General features: G+C 35.4%; 1 protein-coding gene and 1 long non-coding RNA gene across 2 annotated transcripts; one reads left to right on the top strand and one right to left on the bottom strand.

The window, feature by feature from the left end:
• Window positions 1-662: 662 nt before the first annotated feature.
• On the top strand, window positions 663-4,457 carry LOC148940262 (uncharacterized). The gene is made up of 3 exons (XR_016143462.1): window positions 663-692; window positions 2,300-2,408; window positions 4,300-4,457. It is a non-coding gene; the product is annotated as an uncharacterized LOC148940262 (long non-coding RNA).
• A 6,391-nt stretch (window positions 4,458-10,848) lies between these two features.
• Window positions 10,849-17,763, bottom strand: LOC148940261 (cytochrome c oxidase associated subunit FA4L3-like). The gene is made up of 2 exons (XM_089106000.1): window positions 17,691-17,763; window positions 10,849-11,286 (listed from the first exon to the last, which is right to left on the bottom strand). Exon 2 carries the CDS (start codon window positions 11,260-11,262, stop codon window positions 10,918-10,920), a length of 345 nt encoding a protein of 114 aa, XP_088962126.1. The 5' UTR covers window positions 11,263-11,286; window positions 17,691-17,763; the 3' UTR covers window positions 10,849-10,917.
• Between the last annotated feature and the right edge of the window lie 3,712 nt (window positions 17,764-21,475).

The following is a 21,475-nucleotide window of genomic DNA, read 5'->3' as shown; positions in this document are numbered from 1 at the left end:
TAAATTTCCAATCGAATGAGCCTGTTTTGAAGTTTCTACGACAACGCCTTCTATAAAAACCTTATATGTCCCCAGGGCATAACTTAAAACCCTTGCCCTGAGGGTTGTTGGGGAGTGTCCTCTTGAAAACATATTTTCTAGCTGGAAATCAACTACGCTGAACAAAATGGCTATCTGAAAATTTTGATTGGATGTGTTTGGGGGAATGATGGGCATGGGGGGGCTAGTTGTCCTCCAATCACTTTTGACCCTTAAAAAGGGCACTAGAATTCTCGATTTCCATTCGAATGAGCCCCTTTGAAGTCTCTACGACAAACCCTTGCATATAAAGTGCTTCAGGAAAAAAAAACAATAATTATAAAACATTGGAGCGGTATGGCCTTTACTATAGGCAACGCTATAACGTTGTCTCTGAATCAGGAATGATAACTGTTATTTTGATCAGTCTTAATATGAAATTTTATCATCTGAAATTTATTTTATTATACTTTGTCGTAACTGCTTTATTGTTTAAATAAACACATTCCAAGATCATTTACTAAGAGTTCATAAACGACCAAAAAGTTTTATTCTTTTTTGCAGTTGTACTTTGAGCAAACTCTTACAGATCGCTCGCTACGCCAAGATTCTCAGTGTTTTTCCCACTGTAAATTCTGTCTACTATGGTTTTTCCAGATTATGCTTCGGAAACGGTAAATGTACCCGAGTAAATCAAAAGACGCTGTATGCACCAGATTGTTTAAATCATTACAATATCTCGAGATGGCATAAGGGACCGAGTTGAAAATTTGAAGGAGTCTTGGGTGGAGGATTAAGTGGACTTTAAATTTTGGATTGGGGAGAAGAGCAGAGGTAAATCGAAAGGCACTAACTGTATCCAGTTTTTCAAAGTGCCATGTCTACAATATCTTGAGCATCGAGAAAAAACTTCCAGGTACTCTTTAAAATAAGGAAGGGGAGGGGACATTGAAAGTCAACTTTAGTGTTGGAGCAGTGGGAAGAGATTAAATTTTTGTCTCCAAACCAGACAATAATATTTTTCCTACAGTAAACTCCTTTGAGACTCATAATTTATGCATAGTGAAGTAGTGAGATAAATCAAAATAGGCTAGGCATTCTACGGTGTGAGGTGGAGCAAATTAAAAAACAAATATCTTCTGTATTAAAATGCTCAGAAAAAAATGGAGAATAACATAATAAAACTCTGCAAAAATCTAAAACAGGAATTTCCCTAAAATTGAACTTACAGGCCTGAATTTTTGGCCTAAAGACGAATAATTCTATGCTTTTTCTTTGGATTGGTTTAAGTGTCGCATACTGTTCTCGGAGGGCCACTTTAGTAGCGTATTTATATGATCGGATGTTGGGGGAAAAGCCGTTGATCAGGTTAAAAAATGTTACAGATTATATAGCTCGAAGATCATCAGCACATTCTTAGATATTCTTATACAGGCGAGTACGCAATAGGAGGCCTTCGGAAACATGTCTTTTCCCCCAATAAAAAAGACAAGATTCCTGCGATTTCTCCTATATATTGTCTTACATTTCCTATATAAATCACCTGTTTTCCCGAATTTCTCCCGGCTATTTTTATATACGAGTATTTTCATCCATTCAGAGAACTAGTGTTCAAAATCACATTAGTATATATGACAGTTAAGAACCAACGTGAAACATGATGTTACAAATTCGGGCTCGTGTCTTTTCATATGTGCCTCTAAGGTTATTAGTGTTTTCGCGGCAAAAAAAAATCATTTAAAGGGTACCAACTGAATCAGATCTCTCCTAAGACAAGCCAGGATGTTTTGCTAAGAGCGCTTAAGTAACCCAACATCCAGGCCAGTGGTGGATCCAGGATTTTGGGACGAGAGCAAGAGGCAACGGCTCGCTGTGGAAGATTTCCGTTCTAAATTAAGCCTAACGTACCTTTCTGATATTGTAAATGGTATGCTTCTGCTTCTATCCATCATTTAGTTGTCAGTCCTGTAAAGCTATCTACAAAGCTACATTTGTAGAAACACTATAATCCACCGTTGATCCGGTACGCAGAGAATGGAGTATCTTGTCCTATAGATAACGTAGGCTTAACAGATCGTTTGTTACATTTTTCATAAGATTTGCCTTATTTTACATGTTATTTTCTATTTCGCTCATTCCCGAAATTATTTTTTGAATTTGTTCTTCCCTACATTCTTTTCCCTGTGCAGTCCTTTTCCCGGAACCCATGGTGCTACTAAGTAAGACGACCCTACACTGACTTGGTAGATGTTTGTATTTATTCAAAGTGTTTGTTTTACAGTCTGCAGCGGCACTGAACGAAGGAATTGGCCAGCCTATGAATCGTGGAATATCAACCGATATACCAGCGCCTGCTGACATAGATGTTGACAGGGGAACGGCATCTAAAGGTGAATATTCAATCTTGTATTAAATTAAAAAAAAAACAGCTAAGCTTTTTCAAAAGAAAGTAAGGAGCAACATTATAACTTAAAACTAACAGAAACTTTTACGTATATGGGGGGGGGTCCCCCCTCTTCAACACCTTGCTCTTCACGCGAACATTTTTTAGTACTTTTAAAAAAGCTTCTAATTGTTCTAATTAAACGAACCTTGTGTTTCAGGAATTGTTCTTGAAGAATCGGGACAAAATTTAAATTTTAGTTGCAAGAGCGAGGTGTTGAGGAGGGGAAACCCCCCTCATATACGAAATCATTTCTGTGAATTTCAATTTTTAATGTCGCTCCTTACTTTCAGTTGAAAAAAACTTGTTTTTTAGTTTAATTTCTGGTCGTCTTTTAAATAATGCCAGGAAATCTGGCTCCACCTTCATGAAAAAATCCCTCCTCCCCACGGCTAAATTCTCTAGACAGTTCAATTCAGGTGAAAGTTTATCCCGGACAACTTAACACCTCCATGCGTAAAATTGAGTTGGCAAAGAGGAAGCAAGACAAAAGAAGAATTTCCTATAGGAATTCTAGCAAATTCCCCCAGTGTAAGATTTACCCTGAAAAAAATCACCCCCTGGAAATTTCCCTCCCTATTGAAAATAATCTCTGTGGAAAATCACTCCCAGCAGAAAATACGTCCCGCCACCTGAAAAATATATGCATACTTCCCAACAACAAATACGGGAATAATGGGCAAATTTTACGTGAACAATAGGCAAATTGTATAACTTAGACCTTTCCCCAGGGACTCTGGGGAGGTCATGTTATCTCCAAACACATAGTTATTTGGCCTTTCAAATAAGTGGAACAAAATGGCTATCTCAAAAATTTGATTGGACGATTTTGAGAAATAAGATACGTTGAGGGGAGTCTAGTAGCCCTCTAATATTTTTGGTAACTTAAAAAGGGCACTCTAACTTTTAATTTGCGTCTGAAAGAGCCCTCTCCCGATATTCAAGGACCACTGGGTCGTTACGATCACCCCTGGGAACAAACAAACAACCAAAAAAAAAAAAAATAAAACACGCATTCGTGACCGTTCTTCTGGCAAAAAAAACAACAAAATTCCACATTTTTGCAGATAGGAGCTTGAAACCTCTACAGGAGGGTTCTCTGATACGCTGAATCTGATGGCGTGATTTTCAACAAGATTTTTTTACTTTTAGGGGGTGTTTCCATTCATTTTCTATATCAGCCAAATCTTCTCAAACCCATAGTCTTTGATGGGTAAGATGAAACTCAATGAAACTTATACATTTGGAATTAACATAATAAGCCGTTTCATTTGATATATCTATTAGTATCAAAAAAACATTTCTTAGAGTTTCGGTTACTATTAAGCCGGGTCGCTCCTTACTTAAAGTCCGTTACCACAAACTGTTTGATAAATTTCTAGAAACGATTGTTTAGTATATACTATTCAATACCACTTTGGCCAAAACGCTTTATGGTATGGGTGGGATAATTTTCCTTTCTTTTGTAAATTTTTACATCAGTCACAAATACTTAACAAATATGCTCATGAAAATTTCATTTTTGACCCCCGTTTGTCCCTATTAATAAAAAATCAGCCTTTTCTCCCAAAATTCAAGACTTCTCTAAACCCTGAATAAAATTTCGATGCAACTTTTAATGTCTATTTTTTTAGTTTCAATTAACATCGTCAATATTATTGTTTTTGGTTATGTTCCTTTTTATTCTGTTGTTTCTTCTTTTTCAAAGCCAAATTGGCATTGGAAACATCGAAATATCCTCAAAATTGGGCATAGAATGGTCTTCCGTTTGCCAAGCTATACAGTTCTTTGGCAACAGTGGCTATACCTTTGAAGCATATAGTAGATCTATTTTTTAGACTTTGGACATATTCGCTTTGATGTTGATTTGAATCAAGTAAGACCTGAAGAGGCTGCTGCTCTCCAAGTTGCAGAAAGTAAAATAGAAGGGCTGGCCCCATCAATTACCGTTGGAGGCATTGGTTCTGCTGCGCAAGTAAGAATTATGACTATTTAATTTGTAATATCAGCGTCTGTTGCTCATTCAAATATTGAAATTTTAAAATTTTAGTCATCTTTGTATAACCTTAAATTACAAAAACATTTCTTTTTTAGCTGGGAGTGAAGAGTAAAATTTAAATTTGAAAGGAGCAGAAATTAGCTCATACAAAACGAAACTTGAGTTGAATAAAGCAAAACCTTTTTTAATAAGGTCTCATGCACGAAGCAGCCATGAAATGTATGCTTCGAAGGCCGCTTTTTATTTCGATTACATATGTGACGCCCTTTAATGATTTTCTATGGTTGTGATCTGTTCGTAAAACAGGTGGTTTACAGGTGCCAATACATAATAACCATAAATAGCCATTATAACCATATGGTACTTGCTTCGAAGAGCAAATGCTCGATAAGACCTCAGATCTGACTCGAATTGCTTGAAGATGCCAGTAAAACCCTAGCTGCTAGTTCCAACCGCATTTGACCGAAATATGACTGATCCGAATGACAATAATGTAGTCCTATCTTCACAGAGTTGAGATCCACGGCAGCAAGCGCGGCTCACACGTATCGCTCTGTTTTAAAACGTCCCCCCCCCCGGTATCACAATTTTGAGCCAGTGCGCTTGCAAACTGTCAAGCACGTGCATACTTATGACAGGTACTAAGTCTGGACTCTCTGTCTCAAATTGAACCACAAGTAGCGTGGAATAAGCTTTGATTGGATGGAAGTGATCGCATGGCATCACTTTCAACTAATCAGAGGTGTTTTTCACTGAAATAAAGCTATTAAAAAGGGAAGTGTTAATTTATGCGTTTAGTCAAAGCCTCTCAAGTAAAAAGAAATTTCACGCTACTGTTGATTCAAGTTTGTGACAGATGGTGTCAGATCTGAGACAGATGGTCTCAAATTTGAGATAAAGGGTTCAAATTTGACGTAGATGGTCAAAAACAGCGATACTGGGGCATTACACAAATGAGACGGTGTTGAATACCCTGAGATCGAGCAGTCATGGCAAATCATTACTCGTAACAGTCGGCCAGGTTTGATCTAATTTTGCTATCCTATCTTGTAATTAGGCTGCCTAAATCCAGTGGCGGTCCTGGCCTCTCTTGTACCCGGGGCAAAATCACGATTAGCGCTCCCCTCCCTCCGGTCTTATAAACATTATCAGGGCAAATTTTGACAAAATATTCATTTATCAACAATTTCAATTTATGTAAATCTGACTTCTTACTTTAGCCTCTGCAAAGCTATTAATTATCTTTTTCCATTTTATTACGTCTGATTTTTCGTTTTCTATGTTCATACTACGAACACGTTTGAACAGAAAATGTAAAAAAAATTAAATATCATAAAACATCACAAAAATAATTAAATTCGATCTGTTTACTTTTATTTTCAAGGGATGGTGATGATGATATGGGAAAAATAAAAAAAATTTGGTTTCAATTTGCCTTTTTGCTCTACCAACTGTGCTGTTTACTTTGTTTTAACAAAAGTAATATCATAAAAATTACAAAATGATCATAACTGTTAGATTATTTATTTAAAATTTTGCTCCCCTCAAATTTCTGTGCCCGGGGCAAGAACCCCCTCTGTCCGCCCCCCTAAGACCGCATATGCCTAAATCCGGCTTAAAACCCTATGTCACTCCCAACGAAGGCCAGATCAGGCACACACTCAACTATGAGTTTATTCCTTACCTCGCACTAAATTCGATTGCATTTAGACACCTCATTCGTGTTTTGAGACCGTCCTTGCCACTCTTTCATGGAGGCGAAATGATTACCGGTTTCTTACAATGCATAAATAGGGTTTAACTGTTACGCTAACTAGTTTTTTGTTGTTGCTAAATTGAAAACCCTCTTGTGGGAGATATCCTAATACCTTGAATTTAGGTACCCCTCCTCCCACCTTCATAGACAGCAAATTGGTCTTCGGCCCAAAAGACACTAGTTGCTGCGTACCAGGTAGTACCCCTTCTTGTAGATGTCCAGATAACAATGTTTTAGAGACCCTCTTCCTAGCTAGAGGTCAAATCAGGGTTGGGTCTGAAAAGGCTTTACCTGGAAATTAGCTGTCATTTTCCACCTGATTACTTTTTCTATCGAGCGACCACAGTTTATAGAATTAGCAGTATGATCATTCCCTATCTCACCCATTTTAAAAACCCGGACCGACGTGCGAGTGCTCCAGAGAACGTTTTTGCAGATATAAACATAAGCGGCATTAGATCTTTTCACGGGTAGACAAGTCAGATTTCTCTTGGACGCGAAACTTACAGTTATAATAGAAATAACTGGAAATAAGTGGAAACCCGCTATTACGAATAATGCACTTTGTAACCCTCTTGGACGCGAAACTTAAGTTATAATAGAAATAATCGGAAATAAGTGGAAACCCGCTATTACGAATAATGCACTTTGTAACCATTTCTCATTGATTGACGGAAATAGACTAACCCGCTAATGCAGAAATAAGTGGGAGGAGCTTTTTGTTCGCACCGAGAATGAAGACCAGAAATGATCTGCGATAAACTTACTGGATAATTCTATAAACTGTGCGAGCGACTAAACAGTTAGACATATCGATAAAAATTTACCAACAATGTTGGATTTTTTTTCTAATTTGCCAAATCATGCCCCACCTATAGACATCTAAAATCGTAATAAATGACCTCCTGTTTGATTTTTTTATTTTTTGTCAAGGAATATAGACCCAGAGTTGGTTCAGGTCATAACCTTTTACCGTATAGATTTCAATTCATTTTCTTTCCTTCGCAAAGCAGGTCGTCCTCGACTGGGGTGGGAGGACGTCATAAAAAAAGATTTAAAGGAAATAGGAACTTCGTGGGCGGGTGCAAAATGGGAGGCTTTGAATACATTGGGGCGGAGGAGGAGCGTGCGTAGCTGTGTTGGCCTCAGGCGGCTTGATGCTGCGGTGAGTTGTTACTAGTAAACAGTTTCTGTAAACGAGTTTCAGTTCGTGGTAAGGAGCGACGCAGCTCAATAGTAACCGAAACTTTAAAATGGAACTTTGATGTCAGTAGATACATCAAAAGAATCGGTGTATTATGCCGATTCCAAATATATGAGATTCATTAAGTTTAGTGCAACCCATCAGTTTAGTGAATTCTACTGTAGAGGTTTCAAGCTACTACCTACGAGAATGTGGAATCTTGTCTTTCTTTTGGCTAAAAGAAAGATCGCGGATGCGTGTTTATTTGTTATTTTTCTTTGTTGTATTTTCTTTTTCCCAGGGGTGATCGTATCAAGCCATGGGTCCTAGAACATCGAAGAGGGCTAATTCAAATGGAAATTAGAAGTTATAGTGCCCTTTTTTAGTGATTAATTAAAAAAACTTTCCGAAAAATAAGTTTTTCAAAGAAAATTAAAGGCCATTTTAAACTTAACCTAAGTAGATACAAATACCTATTAAAATTCAAACTAAAAACGACCAGAAATTACTATTAAAGAATAAATGAAACCCGAAACGAATAGAAATTAAATAAACAATCATAACAAAAAACATACAACAAGTAATAATATAAATGAAAATAGATCTCAAAGCGAGTAATGCTTAGATTGAATATGAAAATCAAGCTTAAAACGAAAAAAAATATTTTCCTATTGAAGTATAAATGAAACTTAAAACGAACAAAAATTAAATAAACAATCAACGCAAACAAACATACAATAGATATTAATATAAATTAATAAATAAATCTTAAAACGGGTGAAACTTAAATTGAATATGCAAATCAAGCTTGAAACGAACAAACATTACTACAAACAAGTTTGGGTATCAACTCCTCTCACTGTAAAAGTCTAAAACCTACTGCTCAGACATACAATTTTCAGAACTTTCAACTACGTTGAACAAAATGGCTGTATCAAAATTTTGATTGGATGTGTTTGGGGATATGGTGGGCTTGGAAGGGGTGTTAGCTACCTTCCAATCACTTTCGACTATTAAAAAGGGAAACTACAACTACATTTAACAAAATGACTATATTAAAATTTTGATTGGATGTGTTTGGGGAAAAGGTGGGCGTGAGAGAGGGGTTAGTTGCCCTCCAATCACTTTTGACTATTAAAAAGGGCACTAGCCCTTTCAATTTTAAATCGAATGAGTCCTTTTTGAAGTTTCTACGTCAAAGCTTTCTATAAAAACCTTATATGCCCCCAGGGCATAACTTACAGCCCTTGCCCTGGGGGCTGTGGGGGAGTGTCCTCCTCAAAAACATAATTTCTATTTGAAAATCGACTACGCTGAACAAAATGGCTATCTTAAAATTTTGAACGGATGTATTTGGGGAACTGGTGGGCGTGGAAGGGGTGTTAGTTGCCTTGCAATCACTTTTGACTGTTAAAAAGGGCACTAGAACTCTCGATTTCGAATTGAATGAACCCCCTTTGAAGTTTCTATGACGACCCCTTCCATATGAAGTGCCTCTGGAAAAAAATAATAAATAATAATAAAACATTTGAGCCGTATGGCCTTTACTATAGGCAACGCTATAGCGTTGCCTCTGACCGAAAAGATTCACAAAAAAGATGGACCGTCGCAAATTAAATAAAAAAAATCAGCTGGAAGTAAGGAGCAACAGTAAAACTTAAAACGAACAGAAATTATTCCGTGTATGAAGGGCCCCAACTAAAACAAGAATTAAATAAAAGTATCATGACAGTGTTGCAACCATGTGGCGTATCATGAATTTCCTGGTATTATTTGAAAAAATGATCACAAATTAGTTATAAACGAAATCAAATTTTTCAACTAAAAGTAAGGAGCAACATTAAAACTTAAAAAGAAATTGAAATTATTCCGTATATGAAAAAGGCTGCCCCCCCCCTCAATACCTTGCTATTTACGCTAAAGTTTTTTATTGGGCTACTTTAAAAAGCAGAGTTGAAGCTATAAAGTCAAGCTTTAGCGTAAAGAGTGGGGTGTTGAGGAGAAGGTAGCGACTTTCATATACGGAATCATTTCTGTTCGTTTTGAGTTTTAATTTTGCTCCTTACTTTCAGCTGAAAAAAACTTTTCTTTTTATTTAACACTTGTTAAAAATTCTTTAAAAGTTACACCTATATAAAAAGTTATTACCATGTGCTCTTTTTTCCTATAAATTAATTTAGAAAAATTTCGTAAAGAAAAGTGAAGCATCTCCATGGAAATTTCCCGATGGCATTCGGGATTTCTCTACACCCTACCTCTCCACCATTTGTGCTGGTAAGCACATAAATGTGATATTTTATAGTATATCAAAAAGTCATATAAGAATTTAAAATTAATAGAAATTGCCGTTAATGAATTGCTAAAACCAAAAACAAACAGAAGTTATAATGGTTAATCACATTAAATGTTAAAAGGTCAGTTACTGCTATGGATGAATAGATTAATCTTAAAATGAACAAAAACTACCACAAATAAGGGTAGGGCTACCACCACCTTAAGCCTTCTGAAGGCCAGAGTGTGATTTACCTTTGCTGAAAACGACTTGTATTTCGAGCAATGTGTTTTTCATTTTTCATGACATCAACAAGAACACGCCAACAAAATAATATCACAAAGCTGATCTTGATTTACACATATAACTAAAGTTTGTATATATGCAGAGGACCAATACCCCCTTTCTTGGCCCATTTTGGCCCCTCTCCTAACACCCTTCTTTCTTATAGTCCTCTTTGCAAGGCAACGATCCTCAAAATTGGAAGTTAATCAGAAAAAAAGTGCATAAACTCATTTTTGGGCCCATCTCTAAAAGAGGGTGGTGCCCCCAAACTATTTTTCTTCTTCTAGATTCGTCTCCATAACTTTAATAATTTCAGATATAAATTTCAAGCCAAGGTTGTCCTCAATACCCTATTTCTTAAGGCTTTTGACAACTTTGAACAAATTGGCTATTTCAAACTTTTGCTCCTAAATCATGGGGACCGCAGGGAGCCCTGATAACGAAAAGGGCATGGGATGAATATTTTGCCCTCCAGTCCCCTTTGTGAGTTAGAGGGGCACTAGAACTTTCAATCGAATGAGTCATATCCGAAGTTTCTGTGACCATCCTTCCATCCGAAGTGGTTCTTTTAAACTTGGCTATGATTCAAATCTATTGAATATGCTTAACAGTATGTGTATTTTTTGCCATAAATTACAGCGTTCTGCTCTCCTGTCATAAAAATTAAACATTTTTAGGTGGTTGGCTATTTTTGTGTTTTTTCCAAGACCCCCCCCCCCTGAAACAAATCATCAGAGTAGAACCATGTTCTAGTTTCATTTTTATGGGGGTTCAATACTATTCACATGACTCTGTGAATCGCAGTTGCTGCTTTCTGTTCTAAATTTGCGATCACAAACTCGCCGCCTGTTCAGTTAAAACAATAGGATTGTTCGCAAGTCATAAAAATAAATATCTAAATCCGTCATTTATTGAATAAATAAAAACAACTATCCGTATCACAAAAAAGTCATCATAAAATCTACTTTTTCATATCAGCCTCATTCATTTCCTTGATCAGTTTAGCTATTTCAGGCTTCACTTGGTCGTATCTCTGATTGAATGTTAAAAATTTTCCCGGCTTGGGATGTTCAAGGTCCATTCTCTCCCATGGAGGGATTGCGGCGTGACGCTTTATAACCACATCATTTTTTCTAAATAGAGACGATATTGCAAACGCCGCAGCTCCAACAACAGTAATCCCAACAAAAAATATAAGAGGATACAACTCTGCCCCAACTCGTCCAACGTTGATCGGGCGTGATATTTGTTTAGCTGCACTGACTTGTCCGCCGACAAATTCTTTAACTGGTTGATCTGCACTCATTTTGTCAGAGCGTTTATCAAGTACCTACAAAATATAAAAGAATTTTAAATATGGGAACAGGAAAAAAAATTAAGGTGGCTATAGAGAGACAAAAGCGCTACTACACATAATATATTGAAAGCGTTGAAGATCGTGACAGATCCAACGGGATTAAGCCATATATGTAGGGAACGAGGAAGGGAGCCTGTACCCCTCAGAAAACCAGTTGAGATTTTAATAGAATTCCGTATTTCCCAAAAAATTATTTCCATACCTCAATCCCTTAACTTCTTGTGTGCAAAAACCGTTTCAATGAAGTGGGGTAAAAAAAAGTACTGTTGGAGTTTTTGCGCCGTCCGTCTCTCATTAATGTTTAATCTCTGAACACCACCGGGTAAAGCTTAGAAATAAGAACTAATGCATAAGTTAGAATACAAGAAGTTTTACTTTGTCTCACTTTTCTCTAAGATAGAGTAGATGCCAGGCCATGTCAATTCATTGAATGTTAGAATTAATAAATTACTATTAGAATTACTAAAAGAATAGAATTAATAAATATAAAAGAAGAATTAATAGAATTAATAAATGAAGCACTATAAATTTTCGGTGTTCTTTTCCTGCAGTCCTATGATTTTGTTTTAGCATAAGGAATATTTTACGATTAGTCAGTAGCTGAGACACAACTGTGTCCATCTACTGAATTGTATTTTTGATTATTTTTTTTATGAAAACGGGTTGAAATTCGTCGAAAAATAAAAATTTCCCTGTTTTTTAAGCAAGTTTAGATCATTCTCTAGGAAAAAGTATAGAATGTCATACTTGTGCCTTGGTGAATGTATACACCTGACCCTAATAAACCCAATAACATAAGCATCTTGCCGCTTTATTGCAACTTACAGGTGCTGACTCGTCACAAGATTGATCGTTTCAGAGATATCATAAACCGAGTTTTATTAAAGATTTTTTAAACTGAAATAATTTATTACAACTGACTGAGCCAATACTGAGTATATTTTCCATTGATAAAATTTCGTATTTATTGATATTGCAAAAAGTAGAATTGAACATTTGTTTAGTGTGTCCGCGATAGTATAACCCATCAAATGAAGTCTTGGTGCCCAAAGCAAAAGGATATTAGCATCACCTTTATTATCAAAAAAACCTTTGGTTCTTAGAAAGACGATAAAGTCCGAGAGATTCTCTGCAATTTAAAGTAGAATATGATATAATATAAAATCCAATGGAGATTGCTTTGTTAGCAATTACTATATTTGTGAAGAGCGTAATCAAATGTCATATCTTTTAGCTAGCAAATTAACCACCTTTCTAAGAAACAAAAAACCTTAGTTCTTCACCATCTCCCCTATTTATTGTAAAACTGTCTCTAATTAGTTTCTGGAAGTTCAGGAAGGGTAGGCAACTTTTGGCAAGGGGATGAAGTAAATTTTTGTTTTTATATTATAGTCGTTTACACACAAGAAGAATTACAATTTAATATAAGAAAATTTGGTACTGTTTTGCTTAATGGTACACACCGCTATAGACTATCAGGGAAACTAGTCAAACGGGAGAGACAGATACCCGGTTATAATGGTTTATGAAACAAATTTGGGCTACATATTTGCAAACTAGTGGGGTGGGGGTAAAGCATAGCATATATTAAATACGTAACCTAAGCTAACCTAGGTACCCTTTCCCCCCCTAACCCCCACCCCCCAAAAAAAAAAACAGTTTAAATATTGTAAATTCAATGAGAAACCACGCTTTGCGGTCAATAGCAATTACCCACTTTACGGGTCTCCGTGCTAAATTGCTATAGTCTATTGCGGTGTGTATCATTAAGCAAAACAGTACAGAAAATTTTACTGGAAGAACTATAATCACATTTTTTTGCAAAATTTTGACTTGAATCCACTCGGTCTCTAAAGCGATCGAATAAATGAAAAAATAAAATCCCTTTGCAACGAGAACAGAGGCATATATCTCTAATAAATTTTAAGTTATTTTTGTTTTCTGTCTGCATATCAAGACTGTGGTATCAGAGAATACATCATGTAGCTCGAAAACACTTCAATTGGGCTAATAACTCGGAATAGATTGTGAAAATCACAAATGCATGCAATAAAAACTTGAGGTTTAAAGATTTCTGCCCTGAAAGGGGATTTTTGTGTCCACGTCTCGTCTAGGATATTTTTACAGGATTTTTCTTTTATTTATCTTCAGACTTACCTTGGAGGAAAGGGGAACTCATTTTTCCAAGGATTTTTCCCCGGGTGTGGGACTGTTCACCTATGAAAAAAGTATGCTTCCAGCCAGTACAAACTATCTTTTTGCACAGTATTTCTTCATATTTCGGAAGGAAAGTGGCTGGACTATATAACATTCCCCTATTATGCCACACGCGTATTTTTTATTACACCTTGAGTGTTGGTGGGGTTGCAGCCGGTAAGAGGTTCTCTATCAAAAATTAGGTCAGTTTTTGGTCGTTGAACTACTAAGACCTTATTTTTTTCCGTTAAAAACGTAATTTAATCTTCGATGAGAAAATTACCTGTTTTTTATTATTTAATATTGACTGTCGTGATTTGAATTAAGAGAAAATAAAGAAAAATCTAAAATAAACGATGTCAGTAAAAGAAGAATCCAAAAAGGGAAAGAACTATTTTATTCTTAGATATCACTACCAACATGCATTCGAACGAGGGTCCAGCATTAAAAAAAAGCCAAAAACCAATACAACACTCACTAAAGAGCCAAAGAATTGCTATGATTTACATGTGCGAATCAAACAGTTCGTGGTAACGAACTGTAAGTAAGGAGCCACCGACCCAATGGTAACCGAAACTCTAAAAAACGGAATTTTGATACCAATAGATACATCAAAAGAATTATATTTTAATGCTGAATTCAAATATATAGGTCATCAAGTTTAGTCTTAACCATCAAAAGTTAAGAGCTAGAGAAAATTTGCCTGATTTTAGAAAAAAGGGGAAAAGACCCCCTAAAAGTTAGAACCTTAATGAAAATCACACCATCATATTCATAGTATCAGAGAACCCTACTGTAGAGGTTTCAAGCACCTATCTACAAAAATGTGGAATTTTGCATTTTTTGCCAGAAGAAAGATCACTGATGCGCGTTTATTTGTTTTTTGTTTTTTTCCAGGGGTGATCGTATCGACCCAGTGGTCCTAGAATATCGTGGGAAGGCTCATTGGAACAGAAATTAAAAGTTCTAGTGCCCTTTTTACGTGACCAAAAAAATGAAGGACAACTAGGCCCCCTCCCACGCTCATTTTTTTCCCAAAGTCACCCGATAAAAATTTTGAGATAGCCATTTTGTTCAGCATGGTCGAAAATATGATAATTATTTCTTTTAGGATGACTTAATCCCCCGAAGTCCCCGGGAGAAGGGCTGAAAGTTATGAACTTTACCCAATGTTAACATATAGTATTGGTTATTGGGAAGTATACAGACGTTTTCAGTGCGGGGGGGGGGGGTTCTGGTAGTGGGGGGAGGGGCTGGGTCGGGGTTCTTATGTGGGAGGATCTTTCCATGAAGGAAGTTTTCATGGGGGAAGGGACATTGCTATGAAGGGAGCGCCGGACTTCCCATTATTATTTAATAAAAAGATCAGAAATTAAATATAAAAAAAAACAAGTTTTTCAACTGAAAGTAAGGAGCAACATCAAAACTTAAAACGAACAAAAAATATTACGTATATGATTGGGTTCACCCCCTAGTCAATACCTCGCTCTTTAAGCCAACTTTTTTTAGTACTTTCATAAGAGCTATTTATTCTAATTAACGGCCTTTGTGATTAAGAGGTCATTTTTAAAGAATTGGAACAAAATTCAAACTTAGCGTAAAGAGCGAGGTATTGAATAGGGGGGCGAACCCCCTAATATACGTATTAAAATATATGAATATAGAGGTTCGTTATGTAAGTTAATTCGTAAGTTACGTATACTTATTACTAATAAAAACGTTAGTAAATAAAATTAAACAAGTTTCCAGAAAGTCATTTAACCAACTAAAAGTAAAATTAATATAAAAATTTTGATTTAATTATTCATGTACGTTGAGCCAGATCCAAAACCTGCGTTAATTCAAAAACGTTCAAAAATTAAATAAAAAAAAGTTTTTTTTTAACTGAAAGTAAGGAACGACGTTAGAACTTAAAACGAACAGAAGTTATTCCGTATATGAAAGGGGCTGTCCCCTCCTCAACGCCTTTTTAAACAATAAAAAAATTGCGTAAAGAGCAAGGCGTTGAGGAGGGGACAGCCCCTTTCATATACGGAATAATTTCGGTTCTTTTTAAGTTTTAACGTCGTTCCTTACTTTCAGTTACAAAAAAAAAAATTGTTATTTAATCTCGAGCAAAGAGAGCCGATACTGAACAAAAGCGACACAGCATAGCACCTATACAAAAAATAATCAATTGAGAAAGAAGAAGAGTATTGACGATACTCCAGCAATCAAGCTCACCTTAATATTGCCTTCTGCTGTTTTTTGCCTTTGTGTGAGAACTAAATACTTCATTGTATAATTTGGTTGAAATTGACGTTTTAAATTTTTGGCATTCAACAGGCAGTTTCAATTACTGAGTTGTGTTGAGAAGCACTTATAAAAAACTGTTGCAATTAATTATTTGCTTATTTTACTTCATGGGTACAATTCGTTCATTAGGATGAACAATCCTTGGTATATTTATCTTTCAGCCTATGCTAGTAATATTTTTGTTTACCTTCACAGTTTATTTGGGTTTTCAAATTCCTTTTGATTTGTTTTTTTTGTAAGAGATTCATTTTGACGTTAAAACTGTGTTCTAGAGAGCACATTTATAACGCTTATTCAGTAAGTTATTGCAATTACAAATACAATAGGCTCTGTTGAACGAGGGGAAAGATTAAGTGGGGCTCCCACGGCGTCAATAAAGTTATAAAGCTGCCCACAAAGTTAATAAACCGTTTTCCTCACATAACTTTGTTGACTTTATTGCAGTCGAAAGAAGTTAAACTTTATTTAACTTTTTCAAGAAAGTCCGCAAAGTTCCACAGCAGAAGACGTGCGGAACATTTCAAATAAACAACATACAAATTAGTTTCTACAAATATAATCGTGTATACTTGTTTAAATATTTAGCTTGGTAAAAGAAACAAAAAATATTTTCGTTTACTATTAAAAGGTTTTCTCAGCTCCATACCTGAGTATTTCAGTTACTTTCTATGAAAAACTGCTGTTAAGTCAAAAAGATGAAATCCTTGTGTGAGCGGGACAAACTATGGTTCGTACTTTCATGACAAAATTTATTAACTTTATTGACGCCGCGGGAGCCCTACTTTAAGGTCACACCTTAAATGTTTCATGTCTTGGATGTAGCCCTAGGATATGGCTCCAGATAAAACATAGCTGATTTTGCGGGTTTTTTTTGCTTTTTTTTGTACTTAGTTCTCTTTAATAGCTGGTTTATAATTTTAATTCGACAACGACAAAAAAAATCAGCCAGACCGAGATGCCGTTCAATTGGAAGCATCTGTGAAAGTCTAATAAATATAAATTTTCTGAAATTAGTTTTTAGTTCAGAAAAGGACAAGTTAAGACTACTTTATTAAAATTCTACTTTAGCTACTTTTGGCTATCTTGGAAAGGGGTTAGGAAAATTAAACTTTCAGGGTTGTGTCTACAGGCTGAAGTATGTCCTGGGTTGGTATTTTGAAATACCTACCTCCACTCCTTCTCCCTCTAGAGGGTCCTGAAATTTGCTTACATGACACGTTTTGAAATTCTGACAACAACATTTTCTTAATTTTCAGTTATCAGTTTTTTTTGTTGGCTTTAGTTCTGAAAATGCAATCCCTGCTATTTGAATAGAATTTTAAGCAATTCAATGTTTTTTCGTTTCAAAATTTAGGAAATGTATTTGGATATCTTTTAAAACCTTAGCCTATAAATTGGGATTGAGCAAAGTTGTGAAGCTTGAAACAATTTTTTTGTACTTCATTTAAGCAGAAGATCTATTTTGCAAGGTTTTGCTTTTATAACACAGATTTTTAAAGGGCATAAAAGGTCAGGACCCCTAGGCTAGAGGGAGAAGAAGAGGAGATAGGTACTTCAAAATCAATTCCCAGGACATATTTTAGCCTGTAGACACATCCCTAGAAGTTTCATTTTCCTAACCTACTTCTGGTTCTCTTGGAAAGGGGTTACCCTTTCCAAGAGAACCAGAAGTAGCTAAAGTAGAATTTTACCCTACTACCAAGAAGGTCAGATATGTTACGTCTATACCGCTGCCCTCCTCTTTTTTCCACTTCTTGATGTTTAAAGAATACTAATTTTGCAAGTCCAATTCCAGTTTTATTCGTCTACTGGATTATCATAGCTTACCACAGCATAAATATATTAATATAAAATAAACATTAATACATTTATATTGTGCAACTTACCCAACTTTATAATAATATAAAAATCCAGTGTCGTGTTTTCTATTTCATACTTTTAATAATAATACCTTTTGAACTTTGTTAACCTTAATAAAACGATGGACAAAAGTTTGATTACGTCAGCTTTTCCAGCAAATGCGGTTCGTTATTGCTGTGAAAGATATTGCAAAATATCACTTTTACTGTAAAAACAAGTTGTTTCTTTTAGTCAAGCTCTTTGTTCTTAGACTTTTTTGGCCTTTGATTTTACTTTTAATAAGCAAGTCTATTTACAAAAAGATGTTATTAATGTCGAAATTTATTTAACCCCGAGATTTGTTATTATTAGCTGACGCCGAGCTAGAATAGATTTAGTGAAACAAAACAAAATCTTGCAAAAGTATTTAGAAAAAAGACAAAAGGAATAATTATTATTTTTATTTCTTTCTAACCTACCCTATACAGAGGTACAATACGTGAATATCACAAAGAAAAACACATAAAAATGCAACGCAAATCAATATAGAAATCAAAGATTAACAGTTACAGAGCAACACCTAAAATATTAAAGAATCTAAAACAAAAGAGAAATAACATAAAAGGAGGGGAAAAAGAAGAAAAGAAAAAAAACTCACAACTTGCAGAATCTAATCAGCAGTAATATACAGAAAGTTGGACACATGTTGTCATTATTGTTATCATTATTTGATTTTTACTCACTCTTTACAATACTAAAAAAACTGGAGTAACCAAAGAAAGAAAAGCAAACAAACAAATTAAGGAAAAATAACATAGTACTAAAAAAACCTGATAAGGTGATGGTGTGGAGAAAAACGGATACAAGCGGTTTGTGAAAGCTTTCTGTGTAGTGCTTCCAGTTTTACCTTAATACCAAGAACAAGAAATTTATTAATAATTACCCAGTTTTTAGTCCAAGGTGGAAGAAACAAAAAATTTACTAAATCTAAAATACTTAATCCAGATTCTTTTTAGCCATTTTTCTTAAGAACGGGAAAAATTCCTGAAGCAAAAAGAATTGAATGGCCGCAAAAAGTTGAGTAGAGCTTGACCAACGTGAATTTATTATATTTACCCTTATTGGCTACAATCTTAGCATATTTTAATTGAATTTTCATATTAATATCTGAGACTCTGCGCTGGCGAAAGCCCGGAAGACTTATTAGTAATAGATATACCGAGCCATGGAAGAGAATCTACGAGAGGGATAGTAAAGCCACTATAACGAAGGGGAATACTAGGATTTTTGTTAAAAGAAAGAGATTTACATTTATCAACATTAAAAGAAAGGCCTATATCTCAAAAAGAAGTAGCAACACGAGAAACCATATTAGATAGACCAGTTTTAGTACGGCTTAAAAGAAGCAGGTCATCAGCTTAGGCAAGATATGAAACATCAGAAAAACTAGAGAGATCGGTAGCCGATATCGGTACTTGGGCATTATATGGGCAGTTACAAGGAAACCAGCGACGAAAAACCCGTTTTCAACGGGTTAATTCAAGACACCGCTATAAAGTAATGGAATGCATAGCGAGGTTTACATTGCGTATACGATATTTAAACTGTTGTTTTTTGGGATTTAGGGAGAGGGAAGGTACCTAGGTTAGGTTACGTATTTAATATATGCAATGCTTTACTCCCCCCCCCCTAATTTGCAAATATATATCCCAAATTTGTTTATAAAATATTATATATTCAACCTGTTTTATTTCATTAGCATTAACTAAACTTGACCTTTTAGAAATGCCCAATTACCCCAATATCTTTGCCAGAACTCCTGCAATACATAATTTAAATAGGGTCAGAGATAAAACTCCGCCTTGCCTTAAACCTCTTTTCACTTTAATAATAGAAGCTGGCACCGATTTCAGCCGAAGAAAAGAATTAGAGTACCAGTAACGAAGAAGCATTATAACGAATCGATTGACACCGCAACCATGAAGAGCAGAAAAAAGCTGAGTATGACATACACTATCGAAAGCTTTTGATAGATCTAAAGCACAATGATATATACTCTTTCCCTTAGAAAAATTCTCAAGGAGCAAAGAAGATAATACACGATGTGCATGCCGACAGTATAGTCCTAGGTACCATTTCTGAGCCTTTATGTTCCTTCCGGTTTTTCTGGTAGGTAATTCTATTCTAAAGGGTCATTACACCTTTCAAAGAGACGGGTTTTCTATTGTGACATCGATTTTTTGGAGGTCAAACTCATGGATACATGTTTTTTTATTTTTTTTTTTTTAACTGGTATTTTTTCAAAAAAGTCCATAGCACTTTGCAGAAACCCGTGAATGTAGGACTGAAAGTCCAATTACTAATCAAGTTAGTGTCACCGCCATTTTTGATCTGGTTAAGTGGGTATAATCTGGTTTGGTTTGTTATTGCGAGAGGATTACTCAATTTACATCTTAGTGTTAACTGATCAACGACTAAATGAACATTTGAAGGTGGAGAAAAAAAAGGAGTAATTAACGATTGGATAATTTTAACAACAAAACTAAAGAAAATGGTTTTGGTTTGCACAGTGTTGTCAATTTTAGATAGTTTAGAAATAAAAAAACTTAACAAGAAATGGCTGAAAAGTGTTTTGAGGGAGTTGAGTTGCACGAGGGTTCAGTTACGTGCAGATTCAGTTACTGGGTTATTATTTAAATGAGGTCATGTAGCTCGGAGGTTCACTTGTACAGGGGTTTATTTCGCCTGGGATTCAGTGCAATGGGGGGTTCAGGGGTCCATTTTTGTGGGTCGACCTTGGGTAAGGTACATGGGGGGTTCATATATTTTTTCTGAGTTTGTGTGTTTTCGGTGGGAAATAAATGGTCTTTTATCTAAATAAGACAGAGATACTAGATACTCGGCTAAATATATACTAATTCTTAATCTAATTACACAGCTACCAAAGGAACATTGAAAACTTTTTCTGATTTTATGTGACCACCCGGCACCCCAAAGACTCCTGAGATGCTATCAGACTGATTTCGTTTCATGGGTTCGTTAATAGAACGAGTAATGTTTTTGAAAAGGGTAATTACTTCTTTAGTTTACGAGATTTGCGATTTTTTTTGCGAAAAGGTACTCCATTTTCACTACTGTGATCTGATTGAATTGTTGCTGACAATGAGATTTAATCGCTGCTAAGCCTATTGTTATTGCGAAAAGGGATTACTCAATTTACTTCTTAGTGTTAAATGACAGATTTCCAAATACGATCATTTTGAAAAGCAGACAAAAAAAAAATTGGTTCATCTCCTCATTTCTGTAGGGCAGGACATAACTTAATTTACTTAGACAATTATTGATAATTATGAGTGATTTATTTTGCCAGTAGAGAAAAAAAGGATTAAACGGATTAACAGTCAAGGTAGAACAAAAGAAGCTGTTAACTAAGGTAATTTGTTATGAGTTTGAAAAATACATTACTACGAATTGGACACGAGCGACTAACATATTCAAAAAAAAAGGAGTAAAGGGATTTGCGAATTGAAGCAGATGGGGTGTCTATGCACTGAATAATAAAAAAATGATTTTTTTGTGAGTTAGGGGTCGTGTGTGTCTCCTTAGGCTTTGAATGTCTCCTTGGGAGCATTTGAATCTTTTTGGTAATAACGTCCAATATTTTAATCATTTTTTAGGACATTTGATTATGATTAAATTAACTTCATTAATTGAGTGTTGTCAGGGGTAACATGTAAGTACCAAATTTTGAGTTCACTGCAGGGGATTTTCCACAAAGAGAATTTTCCATGGGGAGGGAATTTTCCAGGAGGTGAATTGCTACAAGTTTCAC

This window comes from Artemia sp. Qi Xiang Cuo, chromosome 20, assembly GCF_049724085.1.
Source record: "Artemia sp. Qi Xiang Cuo chromosome 20, ASM4972408v1, whole genome shotgun sequence".
In the NCBI taxonomy this organism is placed as follows: Eukaryota; Metazoa; Arthropoda; class Branchiopoda; order Anostraca; family Artemiidae; genus Artemia; species Artemia sp. Qi Xiang Cuo.
This window is presented reverse-complemented; position numbering and strand designations above follow the sequence as displayed.

What these genes read in the sequence shown, in the direction of transcription:
- LOC148940261 (XM_089106000.1), bottom strand. Translation starts at nt 11,262, where the DNA reads ATGAGTGCAGATCAACCAGTTAAAGAATTTGTCGGCGGACAAGTCAGT.